This window comes from Helianthus annuus, chromosome 15, assembly GCF_002127325.2.
Source record: "Helianthus annuus cultivar XRQ/B chromosome 15, HanXRQr2.0-SUNRISE, whole genome shotgun sequence".
NCBI classification, from domain to species: Eukaryota; Viridiplantae; Streptophyta; class Magnoliopsida; order Asterales; family Asteraceae; genus Helianthus; species Helianthus annuus.
In genome coordinates this window covers 30,356,150-30,376,269 of record NC_035447.2, presented here as the reverse complement: position 1 = coordinate 30,376,269, position 20,120 = coordinate 30,356,150, and the positions used below count along the sequence as shown (strand labels likewise).

The following is a 20,120-nucleotide window of genomic DNA, read 5'->3' as shown; positions in this document are numbered from 1 at the left end:
CACTCTCTAGGTGTTTGAACCATTGCCAACAATTGAGTGCAAAATGAGGAGTGGAACAGGGACTTGACATGACATGATATTATTTGCTAGAGAATAACTCAAACACCCTAAGGGTGTAAGGAGTGGTTAAACTCTTTGGAGTGGTAAACTAAAAAACCGACCAATCAGAGCGCGCCATGTCAATCAGACAAAAATGTTTAAACTTTGCTGAAAAGTGTTGGCAATGGTTTAAACACTTGCTGAAGTGGTAAACTTTTATTATTTTTTTTGTGCACTATTTTATTTAATATTAATAAATGTAGAATAGATACATTAAATTAAAAAACAATAAACTTTCATAAATTAAATTAAAAACATCAAAGTTACACTAAATTAAAAAACAATAAAATTATATTAACTTGAAACAATTTAAACTAGTCTTCGTCGGAATCGACCAAAAGGTGGGGTAAATCTTGACTTGCGAGATGATATGAGATCGTGTTTGAGTCTCCAATGCGTGTCTTCATCCATCAACTCGCCCAACACCGTATCGTCTAGAGCGGGCTCGACCGGAGGATCCCGAATGTGCACCGGTGCTATCGCCTTTCCTTCATCTTTCAAAATCATGTTGTGTAAAATAATACACGTGTACACGACACTCCTAATTTTTTTAACGGATCTTGCTCGCATCGGTCGACTCAATACACCCCATTTCGCCTTCAAAACACCAAAAGCCCGTTCGACGTCCTTTCTTGCCGCCTCATGTTGCCTCTTGAATTTCTTTTGGTCTATTTCGTGAGGGTAAGGGATCGACTTCACAAACACGGACCACGAAGGGTAGATTCCATCCACGAGCAAATAACCACGTTTGTATAAATGGTTGTTAACGTAAAATGGACATTTTGGCGCGGTTCCATTTCGTTCCGTTAAAAATAACGGAGATTGTTGTAGAACATTGATATCGTTTTGAGAACCCGGTGAACCGGCAAAAGCATGCCAAAACCATAAGTCTTGAGAAGCAACCGCTTCGAGCATAACCGTCGGGTATTGATGATCTCCTCGCATATATTGGCCTCGATACTCTATCGGACAAAAACGCCAAACGAAATGGGTGCAATCAAGGCTACCGAACATACCTGGAAGGTGATGTTTTTCCTCATGAGCTTGGTATAAAAGTGTCATGTCGTGGCTTGTCGGTCTACGTAAGAACTCTGGACCGTATATTTTGCAAACCGTGTCACAAAAATATTCTAGGCACTCGCGGGAAGTTCTTTCGACCATATGCAAGTACTCGTCGTTCTCGTCTGGAGTGTTACCAGTTGCGAGCTGTTTAATAGCCGATGTCACCTTTTGCAATGGCGTAAAGCCCTTCTTACCTCGCGCATCGGGGGCCTCTACAAACCACGGGTCGTTCTCTTCCACATCGGCCACAATTTTTAGAAACAAACGTTTCGACATACGGAACCTATGCCGAAAGATATCTTCGTTGTACTTCGGGTCTTCGACAAAATAATCCGCCATGAGTGTCTCATGCCCCTCCTCACGTTGACGTTCAATATATCTCCTTCGGTTAGATGTGCCCGTGTCTTGAAGTTCGGCTTCTTCGATGAGATTTTGAAAAAAAAGAATGCTACTATCGGATGAATCGTCGCTACTCATGGGGGGGAACCATAACGGGAGTTCATCCGCCATTTTATTTTGTAAATGTTTGGGAAGAATTAGTGGTATTTTTTGGTTTGGTTGGGTATGTATTTGAGGGTATTTGGTTATAGTTTGGTTTGATATTTATAGTATAATTTTTTAAAGAAAAATTAATTTTTTTTATTTGAACGGTAATATTACCGTTAATACATGGCCCACCTTCCAAATTTCCTTCTTTCCCGACTCGGTAACCTGTCCCCGATTCCTTTGCTTTGCCGCCTCGCCAAAAGATCGGCGCCGGTGTTTGCCGATCGGCAAACTTGTTTGCCGCGTGTTGCCGAGTCCCACACCATACATCCTAAGTGATTGAACGATACCCTCCACTCTTATGCTCATGGATTAACAGGGTCCTATTCAACGTAACAATAAAAATTACAGAAATCTGAACACAACATGAACTTAAAATGATGTCAAACAAATATCACCTAAAGGGGTGTCAAACACCGCCCTCAAAGGGTGTTGTATAAGTGGTATAATCGTGTGAAGGGTAGAAGCATGGGTATGTGTAGATTGTATTTTGCGACTAATGAAAATCAAAGATAACCTTAGATTTGTCAACTACCACACAAAATCTAATGCTTTTGGTTATTCACACCTAGGGCAGACATATAGTGTTACAAGGGTAACCCCGTTGCCCCTTGACACTCCGAATATGTTGTGTAAATGTTAGAAAAAAATGATGTTTTTCGATTTCATTTTTCTTTTTTCGAAACGTTACCCCTACGCGGATTTTCTACATCCGCAGCTTTTCACTCCCCAACCTATTTTCACAATTGACGACGCCAAAATTCAGATCGCAACCACTAAATCTTTTTAGGTTTTTCATATCAGAAAAGAAACGATGGGGAGTATTTACAAAAGTCTTTTGATCATCAAAAGCCCTATAAAAAGCTTCATTGGATTCACTGAATCAAGCATTTCACTTCTAAAACACTGCACTAATCATCGTTTAATAACACAAGGCCAAGTGATCCATACCCATTTATACAAACTGGGCATTTCTTCTCACAGACACATAGCAGTCAAATTACTAATCATGTATCTAGATTTTAAAAAATCATCAGAGGTTGATCAACTTCTTAAAGATTACAACACCTTTGACATGATTGTCCACAACTGTTTGATATCTGCAAATGTTAATTGGGCCAATGTAGATGAAGCACGCAAGTTGTTCGATGAAATGCCTCAACGAAATGAAGTGTCTTGGACCGCGTTAATTTCTGGGTATTTGAAGTGTGGGAGGGTGGATGAATCGATGGAGTTGTTTCGGCGAAACCCGTTTCAGAATGTGATATCTTGGACGGCTGCGATTAGCGGGTTGTTGTCGAATGGGATGCGTTTGGAGTCGTTAGAGTTGTTTTTGGAGATGTTGAGGGATGGGGTGTGGCCGAACAATGTTACGTTTGTTTCGGTTGTGAGAGCGTGTACTGAAATGGAGGAGTTGGCGTTGGGAGTGAGTGTTGTAAGTTTGGTTGTTAAGCTCGGTTTTGAAGAGGATGTTTCGGTTTGCAATTCGTTGATTACGTTTAGTTTGAGGTTGGGTGAAATGGATATGGCTAGCGCGATTTTCAAACGAATGGGTAAACGAGATGTGATTTCTTGGACCGCGATTCTCGACATGTACGTTGAGATGGGCGATTTGCGAGAAGCTCGGAAGGTGTTTGATGAAATGCCTGAACGAAATGAAGTTTCTTGGAGTGCTATGATTTCAAGGTACACCCAAAAAGGTTACTCGAAAGATGCTATCGAACTTTTTCGCCAGATGATCGAAAACAGGATTAATCCGAACTCATCTTGTCTATCGAGTGCGATTAATGCATTAGCAAACCTTAAGTTGTTGCAGCCAGGTAAAACCATTCATGCCCATGTCACGAAAATAGGATTGGCAAATGATGTGTTCATTAGCAGCTCACTTATCGACTTATACGGTTCGTGTGGAAGCCCTAACGATGGGCGTCTAGTGTTTGACACGGTCCAGAACAAGAACGTAGTATGTTGGAACACGTTGATTAGCGCGTATAGCTCAAACGGGCAACACGAAGAAGCTAAGAAGTTATTTGATCAAATAGCCGTTAAAAGTATAGGCTCGTGGAACTCGATGGTAACAGGTTACTTAGAAAACGAGCAGTATGATAAGGTTTTCGAAGTTTTTAACGACATGCTACTTTCGGGGCAAACACCAGATATATCCACCTTATCCAGTGTTTTATGCGCGTGTGCAAACCTAACGTCGCTACAAAAGGGGAAAGATATCCACGGAAAGACATTCAAGCTCGGGTTTCAACACAATGTTTTTGTAGGCACTTCTCTCGTTGATATGTACGCAAAATCCGGCGACATCGAGAACTCTAAACGCGTTTTCAACAAAATGACTGAAAAAAACGAGGTTTCGTGGACCGCCATGATTCAAGGACTAGCCGAAAACGGTTACGCAGAAGAAAGCCTCGAATTATTTCAACAAATGGAGAAAACGACGTGTATAAAACCAAACGAGCTCATTCTTTTAGCAATCTTGTTTGCGTGTTCTCATTGCGGGCTTGTTGACAAGGGTCTTCACTACTTCAACTTAATGGAGACAGTTTACAAAATAAAACCGAACGAGAGACACTATACATGTGTGGTTGACATGTTATCGCGATCAGGGCGGGTGCGTGAAGCAGAGGATTTGATCAAGTCAATGCCGTGTGAGCCAGAAGTCAACGCGTGGGCTGCTCTTTTGAGCGGGTGTAAAACGTATGGTGAAGATGAGATAGCGGAAAGAACGGCCGCAACGATTCAGGAACTGGCGGAACAGAAATCGGGCGGGTATGTTTTGTTGTCGAACGTTTACGCATCGGCGGGAAAATGGCGGGAAGTTTTGAAAACTAGAAAATTGATGAAGGAAAGAGGGTTGAAGAAAAGTGGAGGGTGTAGTTGGATTGAAGTGAGGAATGAGTTGCATTTGTTTTATGCTCAAGATGCAAGTGGCAATGAGTTGAATGAGATATGTGGTGTTTTAGAACAATTGAAGTATCATATGTTGGTCCTTTATGAGCATAACTAGTTTTTGTACCCTTTTCTGTAGACTTTGTTTGATTTAAACTTTGATTATACCCATTTTTTTATGTAAATTAGTGAATTTAATTGATAAATAGCAACACCAAGTTCATATCTAGAATTGTGAGTGGAAATGAATTATTTGATAATAAGTTTACACCTATGATAATTAAGGGACCACGGGTTTGTGGCGGGCCAAGCAATAACTAAGGCAGAGGCGGCCAAAGTAGCTAAGCATGGAAAAGCTTGCATCGAGAATCAGCACGTGTTCGTCCCGTTCGCTTTCGATACTTTTGGCGCTCTCGCCCCTGACGCGGTGCAGTTCCTCAAGCGGGTTCAGCAGGTGGTAAGCAGTAACACCGCACATGTTAAGGGGCAGAATTTTGTGTTTAGCAGGGTAGGGTTTGCTATTCAGAAGGGGGTAACGGCGCAACTTGTTACTCGTCTACCTGCCGTTAGTCTGTAATCGTCTTTGTTTGTAAAGTGTATGGGAGCGGTTTTGCGGAAAGTTTGTTTATGCCCGTTTATTTAATAAACGAACAACATAGAGGGAACCTATGATATTAGATACGTTATTTATAGTCGTGTATCTACTTTTATATGTGTATCTTTGGTCTCATGTTACACCGATTATGATTGTAATAAATCATGAAGTCTTGAAGATAGAGAACTGCGTTAAGAGCATACGAGAAAAGGGCAATAAATATTGAGCATCGGCTTACTGTAGTAAGTTTCACCCTTAATGTAACATCTAACAAAAAGCTTTCGAGAATGTTAAAATTATAATTAACATATACGAAAAACGAAAATAGGATACACAAGTGAAAATAGGAGTGCAACTCACAGTCGCATTTCATAATTTATAGTCTATCACGCAAAGAAAAAGATGTTTTTAAAAGATATGAGAAAAAAAATTAGATACTCGAGTGTGATTCATGTAAAACCTTTTTGTGTTATTATTCTTCTTTACTAACATATCATAAGCATATGTATGGAATCATTCTGATATTATCTATAACAAACTCAAGAATGTCTATTTTCTTAGTCTTTTCTTTTATATAACTATGGTATCAGTTACGAGCAACAGCATGGAATCGTGCGAAGGTCACGCGCAGCCACGTCGGCAATTTTCCTCCCAACTCGGGTGTCAATCATGTTGGGTCGATAGGTTGGCGGGTTGGTGGACTGAAATGAAACCCGACCCATATTATTATTTGGGTTTTAAGCGGGTTATCGACCCAAACCTGTTTTATCTCGTGTCGGGTTTGGGTCATGTCAATAATTGCCACCCCTAGTTGTCTCCCCTCTTTCACCCGAATCGGGCTCCTCCCTGTCTATGTTCTATGTATCCGTCGTTAGACATCCATCCAGCGAACAGTTCACTCTTCAAAGTGGGTAGACTGGATATTGATCTAGGTAACATATTTCTTGTGGAGACCAAGTAATCTAAGACCAATTACTTGGCTTTGATCAGATAGGTTACAACTAAAATTTGAAAGAAAAAAAAATTGTTTAACTCATAATTTTTATTGTCCTAACTAGGGCACTCAACTTCTAATGGGTGTTCTAATACTATGTTTTTACCTAAACAACATAGTAGAAGATTATTGAAAAGAAAATCCACACACATAATTCTCTCTAGATAACATGTTACCCAACCCATCTCACCTGTCCATTTTATCTAGGGGGTGAGCAGAAAACCGAAATAACCAAACCGTAACTGAAATAACCAAAGAAACTGAACCGAAACAAAAACCGACGGTTCGGTTTTCGGATTTTTAATAACCGAAAATTTCGGTTCGGTTTTCGAAAAACCATTTTCAATAACCGAAAACAACCGAACCGATAAATTACAATCCATATATTTTTATTTTTAAGTTAAAGTTTTTTAAGCGTTTAATCTAATGCTATTAGAAATTATTAATTTTATTCTTGAATGTTAAGTGCTTATAACAAAAACATTACATGTTTATTTATAATTCTAATGATTTATTTACTACCTACTAGATATAACAAAATTTAATATAAAAATTAAATGATCTTCAAATTATTGTAAAAGAAAATGTATTAATAAACTTTTTAAAAAAACATAAAAAGTATATTAGAATGTTAAGTTTATGTAAACAATATTAATTAAAGATGTTAACTATAATAATTTAAACGTAAACATATAAGAAAGATTCTTATATTTTAAATTATACCTTTTATTTTATAAATCTTACATAATTTTGTTCCAAAAACCGAAAAACCGAACCAACATAAAAACCGAAACCGAACGGTTTAAAAAAACCGAAAACCGACATTTCGGTTTCGGTTTTGCCCAAAAACCAAACCGAACCGTCCACACCCCTAATTTTACCTCTTGGAGATTAAAACTTCAGGATCTCAAGATTATTTAAGTTACAAAATCGTTGATCAAAGCATCTCAAGATTCTTAAAAAAAACCCAACATGCAACAGCTAGTGATGACTTCACACATCAGTTATCATAAACATGTAAAGATTTCACTCTGCTCTTCACAAACCGGGGATCGGAAACTGGGTTGTCAACGCCTCAACTCTTTTTCTCAGATCTGAAACTTTATCGCTGAAGCTGTTGAAGTCCGAAGACGCTACAAACTTCATGAAATCTTGGAGCTTTGACCCGGAGACGGCTTGTTTGACCTCACGTGTCAGCTGCACCCCTTCGTGAATAAACTCGGCAATATAAATGAACTCCTGTTCAGTGAACCCACGAGTTGTCATGGCCGGTGAGCCGATACGTATGCCACCTGGCACAAGTGCACTTTTGTCGCCTGGCACATTTAAAACAAGATATCAGGTCGCGTGAATTTATTTAGTGGCTCAGTTTTTTTCTAGTTGAAATAAATAACCCAAAGTGTACCTGGTACTGAATTTTTGTTTAACGTTATTGACGCCAGGTCAAGGATTTTCTCAACCCTAGCACCGTCAAGACCCTGCGTTGAAAGAATATATAATTAACTGTGGTAACCATGATTCAACTACTAATGTATAAAATTAACTGAATATTGGCACAACTTGACAGCCTAACAATCTACAAAATACAATATTTAAATGACAACCGAAGCCCGCTATGCAAAGAAACGGGTTATACTTTAGTATCGGGTCAAAACGGGACAAGTTGACTTGCACGCGCTTTTTTGTCCTTTTTAACTTTTCTGTACATAACTAATGAGCTTATTGTAATTATAAAACGCTATTGTTAGGCTGAACCGAACGAACACGGACATATAATCGAACATATTTTTTGTGCATGTTCGTTTATTAAGAAAACGGGCATGTTCGTTTTCGTTTATGTTCGTTCGTTTGGAACCTAAACGAACAGAGTTCACGAACGTAAATGAACATAATTTAACAAAAAATAAACAACACAAACGAATATAATTGAATAAACACAAATGTACATAACTGACTAAACATAAACGAACATAAAGTAAATTTTTATATAAATTAGTAATTAATTACGATAAATTCCATTGGAAAAACCCATTTTTATTACTAGAAAGCCCAATTACCAATTAGTTATATTAATACAAGTAGTTAGAAAGTTCCTTTTATGTTTAGTATTTATATAAATAAAACTACTTATGTATTTAAATTGAAACGAACATAAACGAACGAGCGTAAACATATGTTAATAAACGAACATAAACAAACTTCCCGCCAAACAAGTTCACGAATAGTTCATGAATGTCCGGTTCATTTACAGGCCTAACTATTATTTATCATAATCTACATCCTTGAATGAAACGATTGAACTTTAAAAGCGACCTTCAACCCATTTGACCAATTTCTATCATAGCTAAAAATTTTACTTGAACTATGACCCATTTGAGAACGAACATATCCAAATATACGCACTCATAAGTTGCAAGTACGAAAAAAGTACCAATGGCCTGAGATCCACAAGAACCAAGTGGTTATCACTCCCTCCCGAAACCAACGTGTATCCAAGCTCCAACAATCGTTTAGCAAGAGCTCGACAATTAGAAACAACCTGCAAGAACAACACGTAAACCAGTCAAAAAAGTCAAAACAATGCATCATATGACGCTAACAAAAGGAGACTCAAAAAACCTGGTTCTGGTAAGCTTTGAATTCAGGAGACTGAGCATGCTTCAAGCAAACCGCAAGTCCTCCTATTGTATGGTTATGTGGACCACCCTGTTAAGGTATATTTTTAAATAACGTACAGATAAGATTAACAAAAGACCACCTTGCCCCTAGCCATGATCATTAAAAGTAACTTAGAACTAACCTGTAAACCTGGGAAAACCGCATTGTTGATGGCGGATTCTAACTCGAGTCCCAAAACAGGATCTTTTTTGAAGAATATCATTCCCCCTCTCGGTCCTCTGAGAGACTGTAAACAGAAGTCAGATCGTAGATATCGATTTAGTAAGTTATCACAATTTTCATTAACTCACACGATACCTTGTGTGTTGTAGTTGTGACAATATCGCAGTATTCAAAAGGATTGCCAACAACGGAAGCAGCCACAAGTCCACTAATATGAGCCATATCCATCATCAGAAAAGCACCAACAGAATCAGCAATCTGTAACAGCCAAATGTCATCAACACTTGGTGAGTTTTAGCATAATAAACAATTTAAAAAAAATAATTAATTTGGCGGAATTGAAAAGCTATACCTTTCTCATACGAGGATAGTCAAAATCACGGGGATAAGCACTTGCACCGGCTATTATAAGTTTCGGTCGAAATAAAGTAGCAGTTTTCTCAAGCATGTCATAATCAACGAGGCCTGTATAGACGTGACAAGTACATATTTGTATAAGACAAACGTATATACAATTATACATTAAAACAAAGATAAACCATTGCACCTGTAGCTTCATCAAGACGATAAGGCATCGATTCAAAATATATGGATGTTCCCGAAACCCTTCGTTTAGGTGTCATGAATCCATGAGACAAGTGTCCTCCATGAGGCAAGTCAAGTCCCTGAATTAAACACAGTAAAATATATAATACATATATAGATGCAATATAACATAGACAATTTGGATTGCTCAAAACAGAACCTAAAGACAACTCACCATTATGCGGTCATGGGGTTTAAGAATAGCCGTATAAACCTCAAAATTAGCCGGTGAACCAGATAACGGTTGTACATTCACACCCCACTTATTTTCATCCAAGTGAAACGCTGCTAAGGCCCTCTTTTGACAAAGTGTTTCCAGTTCATCGATGTGCTCGTTTCCACCATAATATCTACAAAAAAGTATAACAATTCAAAAGGCATATTACATGATTACATCAATAAAATTTATAAATTATAATGACAATTATCACCTTTTGCCAGGAAGTCCTTCAGAATATTTGTTAGTAAGACATGAACCAACTGCTTCCATAACAGCTCGGGACGTGAAATTCTCCGATGCAATAAGCTCTAAACTTCTAAACTGCCGTTGCTTCTCATTGTATATTATTTCACTAACTTCAGGGTCAGCATTACTCAGTTCTTGATCTACGAAATTGCTTCCATTACCTATGAAAGTATAAAAGATTTAAGGGGATCAATTCGTTGTTTGTCGTGAATATCTTCCATGAATTGTAAACAAATATTCTCCACACACAAAAATATAATTAAAAATTTAGAAGTATATCTAGCAAACTTACACATTTCTTATTGGTAATAACATGAACTGTTGATAATTAGGGCTGTTCAAAAAGCTCACAGCTCGCTCGGAAAAAGCTAGAAAAAAGCTAGGTTGTAAACGAGCCAAGCTCGAGCTAGGCCTGGCTCGGCTCGTCAGCTCGCGTTCCGGCACGAGTTATTTTAATTTATATAGATTAATTTTAATTTTAAATGTATTAAAATAAAAAAAATATATATATGAGAAGGTGTTGAAGTGTTAACATTTTAAGTTTACTTGATCAATAAAAATATGGGAAAATAAACAAAAACTATGCATATAATACTTTTAATTAGGGGTGCTAGACGGGTCGTGTTCGCAGGTTGACGGGTTCAACCCGACCCAAACCCGAAAATCGTGTTATACATATGAACCCGAACCTGACCCGAATATTTGCATACTGACCCGAATCCGACCCGTTCAACCCGTTTTTTTTTTTTATTTTTAATATTTTTCAGCAAATTAATATATTAAAATTGACACTACTACAAAAAACACACAAATTTATATAATAAAATTACATTAAAATCATAAAAAATTATGTCAACTTCCATTTTTAAGTTATATTTATAGCATAAAATACACACCTAATTTAATTTATGACATAAAAAATATTTTAAAAAATATAATATAATAGAAATGGGTTAAACCAGTCAACCTGCTAACCCGACTGGGTTGATCCGAACCTGACCCGTTTAGCTAAATGGGTTTGCGGGTTCAACCTAAAACTGACCCGAACCCGTTTAGACTAAACCCAAACCCACAAATTTCGTGTTAGGTTTGTGTCGTGTTTTCGGGTCGTGTCAGAAATTCACACCCCTACTTTTAATAAGCCTTTCGGTATTTATAATATTAAAAAAACAAAAATAATACAAATATCTTTGTAATTTTTTTTATCTCTTTTTGCTTTTTATGTTATATCAATATCTGTAAAAATAATTTAAAAATAAAAAAAGCTGGCTCGAGCTCGACTTTTCGGCTCAATAAAGTAAAGGAGCCGAGCCAAGCTAGCTCCTTTAAGTTCGAGCTCGAGCTCAACCTGGTTCAGCTCGATTACAGCCCTATTAAATAGCAAAGTCGCGATACTTTTATCGGTGTCATACCAAAAGGTGTATGGATTTCTAAGAAATTACCTCCTTCGGGAATTGTGACAGGCACAGAAGGGGTGGATGACCTTCCGGTAGCCAAGCTACCTTCGATTTTTAAAGATCTACACGGCTTAAATGATCTAATATTCAGTTGACGGAGAAGCCCACTGACACCGGGTCCTTTTGGAAGGAAATTAGATTCCTTAATCGACACAGGCTGTTGAAGTGAACCCATGATAACTCCAGTACAGGTATGCATACTGCTTAACACATTCATAATATATTAGTCACAATAAACGAATACAGAATTAGAACCAGTCACTCGATTCAAAGAACTATATCATATAGCATGTGTAAAATCAATAAACACCAAAGTTTACAAACGTTTTCATCTTATGAAACACATGCAGAAGTGTAAAACACAGCCTATATGTCCATACAATTGCAAATTCTGACATCCATAACCTAATTTTAACTTTCACCACTTTAGCCGAGCCAAGCCCAAGCTCGAAAACTTGGCTCATTTCGCGCTCGATTTCCAAATCTCAAACTCGGCTCAGTTCGAGCTTCGAGCTCTATTTCTAAAGCTCAAGAGCTCGGCTCGTTTTTGTTTTTTATCAATTAATTTTAAGCATATATTACTATATCATATGTATTTTATTTATAACTTTTATATATAACATACGATATTTTATTTAGTTATTTTTGTCATAACTTTATAAAGAGTAAAAGTTATTATAAAAATATATATTAAATAAAAGTTATACACATATATATATATATATATATAACAGGCTCGTTTAGAAACGCGAGCGTGTAGTATACAAGCTAGATTCTCGTTTAAGCTCGGCTCAATTCGAGCTATTTATGAGCCGATCATGAGCTGCTTGGCTCGTTTACACCCGTACATTCCTTATCCAATACTCAACAGCTAAAAATCTGCAAATTAGGTCATTAATACTAAGCAGTCACACAAGCCCCAAAATCCAAAATTAGAGGCGTCAGAAAAACGCAAACTCAATCCTAACATATAATTCCCCGTCACAATAACACAAAACCTCAGAATCTTTCTACAAATAACGAAGCATACAAATCAAATTCAGTCTAATGCTAAGAAACAGAGACATAATCATGTCACAAAACAACACTAGTGCATGCAATAAGCTAAGAAATGCAAAGTTTTTGCAGAAATTACATCCTTCAATTCAATGAGAAACAAGCACAGTGGTTGAGAAAAGTGTGTTGGTGTAATAGATATATGTATGCATGTAACTAATAATCGAATTAAAATAGATGGAGAATAGGGGTACCTGTTGGTATATATGTGTATAAGTTATCGAGTAAACTTCGATTCGATAACCGATTGAAACTTTTGCTTCGGCGGAAAAGGGGCAGAGGGTTCGCTGCTGCTGCTGCTGTAGCGGCGCTGAGTGGAGAAGGTGAGCAATAAATAATGGTGAAAATATCGGACCCTTTATTTAAGAATTTATTCTGCCCTCTGGTCCATTAAAAAGTTTGTAACAAAATTTATTTATTTTAAGTTCAAATAATATAAATAAATTAGAAAATGAATTATTATTTTTTAGATAATGAAGCCTCTGTAGTTTAGAAAATGAATTATTTTTAGATTATGAAACTTCCGCAGTAATGTTAACAGAAAATGAATTATTATTTTTAGATTATGAAGCCTCAGTAGTTTAGAAAATGAATTATTTTTAGATTATGAAACTTCCGCAGTAATGTTAACAAGTTTTAGTTAACGAGAATAGAATTGCTGGGAAAAAAAACATATCAAATAGCACCAATGTCATATTATCTATCGACAATGAATATCAAAACTCAAGTCGAGGCGTATTAACGCGAAAAAAATTAGACCGAAACGTAAAATATAGAAAAAACAACTACCCGCACATTGTGACAAATCTGTCAAACAGGAAAATATAGACATAAAAAAGTTAACTTACACACGCACATTGTGTCGTATTAAATCACAAAATTTAGAAAGAAACGTAAAGCGAAACATAAAAACGTTGAACCCCACACGCACGTTGCATCGTGTTAACTCGCAAAATTTAGAACGAAACGTAAAAACGTTGAACCCCCCACACTCACGTTACGTCGTGTTAACTCGCAAAATTTAGAACGAAACATAAAGCGAAACATAAAAATGTTGAACCCAACACCCACGTTGCGTTGTGTTAACTTGCAAAATTTGGAACGAAACGTAAAACGAAAATTTGCGAAAGAGAAAAAGTATATGAAACCACAATTGAAACTGAAAAGTTATGAGGTTAAATTGCGAAAGATGAAAAGTATATGAAACCAGGTTGAAAGTGAAAAGTTGTGAAGTTAAATTGGAAAAGATGAAAATTTTTGAGTTAAAAGTAAAAAAATCAAATTTTGTGATGTTAAATTGTAAAAGACAAAAAGTTTAGATTAAAAGTAATAAAAATAAATTAAAACACCCTAACATGAGGTACAGCACCATTATGCATAGAAAAGTTGCAAATTGATACTACATAAATACATATAATGTTAGATGGTGATGAACTCGCGTATCACTATTGTTTGCGTTCACGTCTAACACCGTTATTAAATGTATGTTTATTCTTAAGGCTATATGTTATAGTCACATAAAGCAATACTTAAAGAAGGGAACAATGTTCTTGTGTTCCCATTGGTGCCACGTCATCTCGTGGTGCCGAGCAACATTGGCCCTTCTTTGCCCATTCTCCCAAAGCAATCTACTTGCATGCTTTGTAATCTATATCATGTGCAACCATACTGACATATTAGTAGGGATGTAAAGAATCGAGTCCAAATAAGCTCATAAACTCAAGTTTGCCTCGTTCTACTTTACATAGCTTATGCTCAAATTTTGTTAGATTCTTAGAAGGATATCCAAAGTATTATTATAAATCATTGATTTGATTTCTAATAACACTCACACAAGTTATGACCGATTTCAATATTTTTATTATTAATCCTTGATTGGATTTATAATAATACACTCGCAAGTTTTATGACCGATTTCAATGTGATTACAAAGACCAAAGTACAATTTTTAAAAGCATAAAAATTACCTAGTAATAATCATATTGTCATATACAAAACTCTTTTGTCACAAGTTTTCACAATCAAGTTATGTATTGCAGTACTAAACCTTTTTGCCCATTCCTTGGCTTCAAAGAGTCCATTTTCAATTGACAACTCTCGTAGTTGTCAAAATATTGCAATACTAAACGTTTTGCCATTTATTTGGCTAAATAAAACTTATGTACTCGCCAGCTTTTATGTTGACTCTCATTTTCACATATGTTTCAGGTTTTCGATTATTCAAGCATGCAACACAGGATTGTATCCGGGCCTTATACTTCTTTAATCAAAAGACAATTACATGTATTCTTTGTATTGTAAAACAATGTTAACAATAATGAAACAATATAGTACCAGTGGTTGTGAGCAATTTGTAACGTGACTCCCCGATATTTCCGTCACGTGTTGTTGTATTACGCGATTGGGGTGTTACACGCATAGGATAGAATATGATTTATTTAGTGTAATTTAGGCCTAGAGTCTGCTCTCACAGAATTCTACATAATCTTAAAGCACAAAGTTGGTGGCTTTTACGCCACCGACCCTCCCCTTTTCACTAAAATACAAGGCCACCCCTTCCACTTTTCAATAAAATACAAGGCCACCTTAACATTGAGAAATAATATTTTAGCCCTTACGCTATACAATTGATGTGTGTCGGTGTATATATAATTTAGATGTATAATTAAGCCCTTTTTACACCTTTAGCCAAGTCTTAAATTTATAAAACACGATATTCACTAACACTAAACACACATATGGGCAAGTGCACCCATCGTGGACGTAGTATAGTGTTGGTAAGATACCGAGGTCGTCCAAGGACACAAGAGCTTTTAATACCGGTTTATCCTCAACGTCTAATCAAATCAAAAAGTGAGAAAAATGTTTTTAAACTAAGAAAATAAAAACTAACTAAATGCTGAAAAATAAAATAAAAATAAAAACAGATAGACAAGATGAATCACTTGGCTCCGACTCGTGTATTAGTATAACCTTTGATTATTTTCGCACTTTTGCACTTGTTTAAGAGATTATCTTAGTTATTGTAGTAGGCCCCTCTTTTGAAGGCGACGTTACCCTCAACCCAGTAGTTTGAGTCAGCAAGGATACAATCCTAAAGGGTTGGATTATTGGAAGATAATGAATTAAGTTATTAATGCAAATTATGGTAGGCCCCGCTTTTGGCGGTGACGTTACCCTCGGCTAAGTAGTCTGAGTCAGCAGGGATACAGTCCTAAATAGCCGGGTTATAGTATTAATAGTAGTTAACTTATGAGGGGATCAAAGAGTTTGGATCCCCGCCATCCAATACCTATGGGTATTGAAGATTTGAAGGAGATCCTACTAAATTTGACCCAGGTCCCTTGCAGGACCTCTAAACGCTGAACAAGGGCAAGTGTTGAATTATATATTTTAGACATTATTATCAATTCAATATCTTTCCATATTTCATATTACCTTTTTCCTTTTTTGTATGATGTAACCGTTGCTGCTGCTTATGATCTCGGTTGGGCCTCATCTATTCAAGTTGGGCTCCTCATCTTTTCAAGTTGGGCTTCAGCCCTTTTCCAGTATAAATAGAAGATGCTGGCTTTGGGATTAATACACAAGAAATACACCCATTCATCGAAGTGTCTGTCTCTTTCTCTAGAACCATCTGTTGGGTTCTTTCTTTTGTCTATTCAAGAGCTGTCAGATCACGGTTCCTTTTTTCTGTTTGTAACAGATCATTCAGTTGATCTGAGTTAGACTGTTTATGATTGTAAACCGGTAACCATGCCGGTCAGTTCTGTACTCGTTTGAAGTCAATCGTGCCGACTGGTGCCTTAATAAAAGCTGTGAATTTACGATATCGTGTTGTTGACATGGTATCAGAGCACTAGGTGCTCCTGGGGTTCCTCTTCCGTTGACCGCCGCTGCGTTCTAGGGTTTCCGATCAGAACCGTTTGTTCATTGAAGGCCACTGTTCTGTCTCGGACTCCTGGTAGTGTCTGTGAATCTGCCGATTCCGTTTCCCGTGTGGTGTTCATCTGCTTGGAGGCTCGGTGTTTCCTTAAAAAATTAGAACCCTAACATCGAGGGTTTACTGTGCTGTGAAGGGGTCTCGTTGGTCTCTTTTAAGGGCAAACCAACAGACTGTGATATTTGTCTTCTAATCAGTTACTTGTAACCCTAAGTGAAGGTTACAAGCCTGATCCGCTAAAGGTTTTCGCACCCACTGTGAGAGTATTCTGACCCTTTCCCTTTGTTTTCTATTATTTTGCATCACTGTGTCAGTGTGTCTAGGCATATTGATACCGGGTTAGTGAAGACCGGTTTGATTTGGGACACAGAGAGGGTTCACTCTGTTGCATTCTTGTTGATTATTTGTTTTTTTTAATTATCTATGTTGATCTGTTTTTTTGATTGCCTGTTATCATGCCTGATAAGAATAATGATTCTCTTGTTTCCACTAGTGGCACTCTTGTTAGTAAAATTGATGCTGGTGACCCACTTTACCTTCATCCTAGTGACTCCGCTAATCTGACCATTGTTAATATAAAATTGAAAGGCACCGATAATTACAATGTTTGGGCTAATGCTATGAACCTGGCTTTACAAGTTAAAAATAAATTAGGGTTTATTGATGGTTCCTGTGCCAGATCTACTACGGATGAAGTGTTAGGAAAACAGTGGGATCGTTGTAATTCTATTGTTCTTACATGGATTTTGAATTCTGTGTCTGAAGAATTATATTTGGGTCATGTTTATTCTAAGCTTGCCTCTGTTGTGTGGAAAGAGCTAAAAGAAACTTATGATAAGGTTGATGGGTCGGTAGTCTTTAATTTGTATCAAAAAATTAATTCCTTTTCTCAAAATGGCATGCCTGTATCTGAGTATTATCATAAACTTAACTGCATGTGGAAACAATTAGATCAAATTCTATCTCTACCTACGTGTACTTGTGATGCTTCCAAACAATTTAATGATTTCAATCATTTGATTAAATTGATGCAGTTCTTAATGGGTCTTGACAGTGTTTACCAGTCTGTAAGAACTACTCTGTTAACTAGGGAAGTTCTTCCGTCTGTTAAGGAAGCCTTCTCTGTTGTCTCCAGAGAAGAATCTCACAGGAATTCAAACAATTTTTCTGAAAAAATATCTAATAATCCTGTCGGCTTTGCTGTTAAAACTAGTCAATCATTTGATTCAAAAAAGAAAAATGTTAGACCCCCTAACCCAAATCTTAAATGCTCACATTGTAACAAGACTGGACATACTGTTGATAGATGTTATGAACTGGTTGGTTACCCCTCTTGGATGAAATCTAAAACAAGTGGTAATAAGGGAGGCAGGGCTAGTAATAATGTGGTTGTTGATGCTTCTGAAACTACTTCATCGTCTACTGTGAATGGTTTAACAAATGAACAGATTGCGCAATTACTTAGCCTGTTGAATGATAAGTCCAGAAGTGAAACTCAAGGCAATAACTTTGCTGGTAGGTCCAATTATGTCTGTTTTAACAGTTACGCTGATGTTCTTAAACCTACATGTGATTTTAAACCTGCTTATTGTTTTTCCAACTTTGGAAATAATGGGAAAAAGGCTGGGTGGATAATTGATTCAGGGGCAAATCAACACATGATTACAGATGACACTAATCTTATAAATCAAATGGATGTTACAGAATATAACATCAAAGTTAAACATCCCAATGGGACAAGTGCTTTAGTAACTAAGATTGGTGATGTTAAATTAAGTGATAAGGTCATCTTATATGATGTGTTTGTTATTCCTGATTATTGTGTTAATCTTGTCTCTGTTCATAAACTTGCCAAAGATTGCAATCTGACTGTTTCTTTTGATGAACATAATTGTTATATTCAGGACTCTCAAACAAAGAAAGTCCTGGTGACTGGTAGTCAACTTGATGGTCTATATTTCTGTGGTAATTCTACTATGTCTGATAAGGTGTGTAATGCTAGTCTTGATGTTAATCTTTGGCATGCTAGATTAGGCCACCCTGCTGAACCTGTGTTGCATGTTTTAAAAGACAAACTAGATATTAAAAAGAATGTTAAACTTGAACCTTGTGAAACATGTCATAGGGCAAAACAACATAGGGAACCGTTTCCTTTAAGTGATCATAAGACCAAGTCTTTAGGAGATCTTGTTCATCTTGATGTATGGGGTCCCTATAGGGTTCAAAGTAGGGATGGCTTTAGATACTTCCTCACAGTGGTTGATGATTACACACGAGCTGTTTGGGTCTATCTTATGAAAAATAAAGATGAAGTGTTTTACAATATAAAAGGGTTCTTCAACATGCTTAAAACCCAATTCAATAAACACATTAAAATGTTCAGAAGTGATAATGGTACTGAGTTTATAAACAAACAAATGAAAGATTTTTGTTACAATAATGGTATTATTCACCAAACCTCGTGTGTTTATACTCCACAACAAAATGGGATAGTTGAACGGAAACATAGGCACTTGTTAAATGTTGCTAGAGCCTTATTGTTCCAAGCTGGTTTTCCTCTTAAATTCTGGTCTGAGTGTATCCTAACTGCTACTTATTTGATTAACAGGACTCCATCTTCTGTCTTAAATGGTAGGTCTCCTTATGAACTTGTGTTTGGTTTTGCTCCTGAGTTGAGTCAGCTAAGGATTGTTGGGTGTCTTTGTTTTAGCACTGTTTTAAACAATTTTGATAAGTTTAATAGTCATGCTGAAAAATGTGTTCTTGTTGGATATTCAAATGAAAAAAAGGGTATAAACTATGGAGTCTAGATCAAAGAGTTATGTTTTATTCTAGGGATGTCAGATTTTATGAATCTGTTTTTCCTTTTAAAGAAAAGAAAAACTCTCTTGATTCAGATTCTGAAGTTGATACCTTGAATTTTTTTGACTTATTTGGTCAAAATGACACCCAAAATACTAAATCTGACTCCACTCCCAATGATGATAACACAAGCATGAATCCTACAGTCCTTAATCATTCTCAGCAACCAGTTAATGACTCTGACAATGCTTTAGGAAAGGCTGACACACAGCAACCAAGTAGTGTTGAGTTAGAAACTGGTAGGGCTGAGCATGATTTAGACATTGAGGAAAACATTAGCAATTCTGAGGGAGATAATACAGGGCAACCTAGCAGTGTTTTAAGGAAATCTTCTAGGAATATAAAGTTTCCATCTAAACTTGATGACTTTATTATTGATGGTAAAGTTAAATATGGTCTTGAAAAAGTTTTGAATTATGCTAATCTTGATTCTGAAAGTATGTGCTTTGCTTCTATGCTTAATAAGAGTAGTGAACCTAAAACCTATTTTGAAGCTAAATCGGATAGCAATTGGGTTATTGCTATGAATGATGAATTAGAAGCCTTGCATAGAAATGATACTTGGGAAATAGTTGATTTGCCTCCCAATAGGAAAGCTATAGGCTGTAAATGGATTTACAAAATAAAATATAAAGCCTCTGGCGAAATAGAAAGGTACAAGGCTAGACTTGTAGCTAAGGGTTTCAGTCAAAAGGAGGGTATAGACTTCTTTGAAA

At 36.6% G+C, this 20,120-nt stretch overlaps 3 protein-coding genes across 3 annotated transcripts; 1 reads left to right on the top strand and 2 right to left on the bottom strand.

Annotated features, from left to right (window-relative positions):
- Nucleotides 1–408: 408 nt before the first annotated feature.
- Nucleotides 409–1,671, bottom strand: LOC110913528. The gene is made up of 3 exons (XM_022158348.1): nt 1,116–1,671; nt 934–1,061; nt 409–792 (listed from the first exon to the last, which is right to left on the bottom strand). The coding sequence occupies exons 1-3, from the start codon at nt 1,669–1,671 to the stop codon at nt 409–411; spliced, it is 1,068 nt and encodes a 355-aa protein (XP_022014040.1).
- A 522-nt stretch (nt 1,672–2,193) lies between these two features.
- Nucleotides 2,194–4,784, top strand: LOC110911267 (pentatricopeptide repeat-containing protein At5g42450, mitochondrial). The gene has a single exon (XM_022155871.2). It carries the CDS (start codon nt 2,522–2,524, stop codon nt 4,721–4,723), a length of 2,202 nt encoding a protein of 733 aa, XP_022011563.1. The 5' UTR covers nt 2,194–2,521; the 3' UTR covers nt 4,724–4,784.
- A 2,285-nt stretch (nt 4,785–7,069) lies between these two features.
- Nucleotides 7,070–12,988, bottom strand: LOC110911268 (serine hydroxymethyltransferase 3, chloroplastic). The gene is made up of 12 exons (XM_022155872.2): nt 12,794–12,988; nt 11,529–11,743; nt 10,052–10,247; nt 9,796–9,970; nt 9,583–9,700; nt 9,388–9,500; nt 9,171–9,293; nt 8,995–9,099; nt 8,814–8,900; nt 8,626–8,733; nt 7,600–7,672; nt 7,070–7,510 (listed from the first exon to the last, which is right to left on the bottom strand). The coding sequence occupies exons 2-12, from the start codon at nt 11,740–11,742 to the stop codon at nt 7,233–7,235; spliced, it is 1,590 nt and encodes a 529-aa protein (XP_022011564.1). The 5' UTR covers nt 11,743; nt 12,794–12,988; the 3' UTR covers nt 7,070–7,232.
- Nucleotides 12,989–20,120: the final 7,132 nt, after the last annotated feature.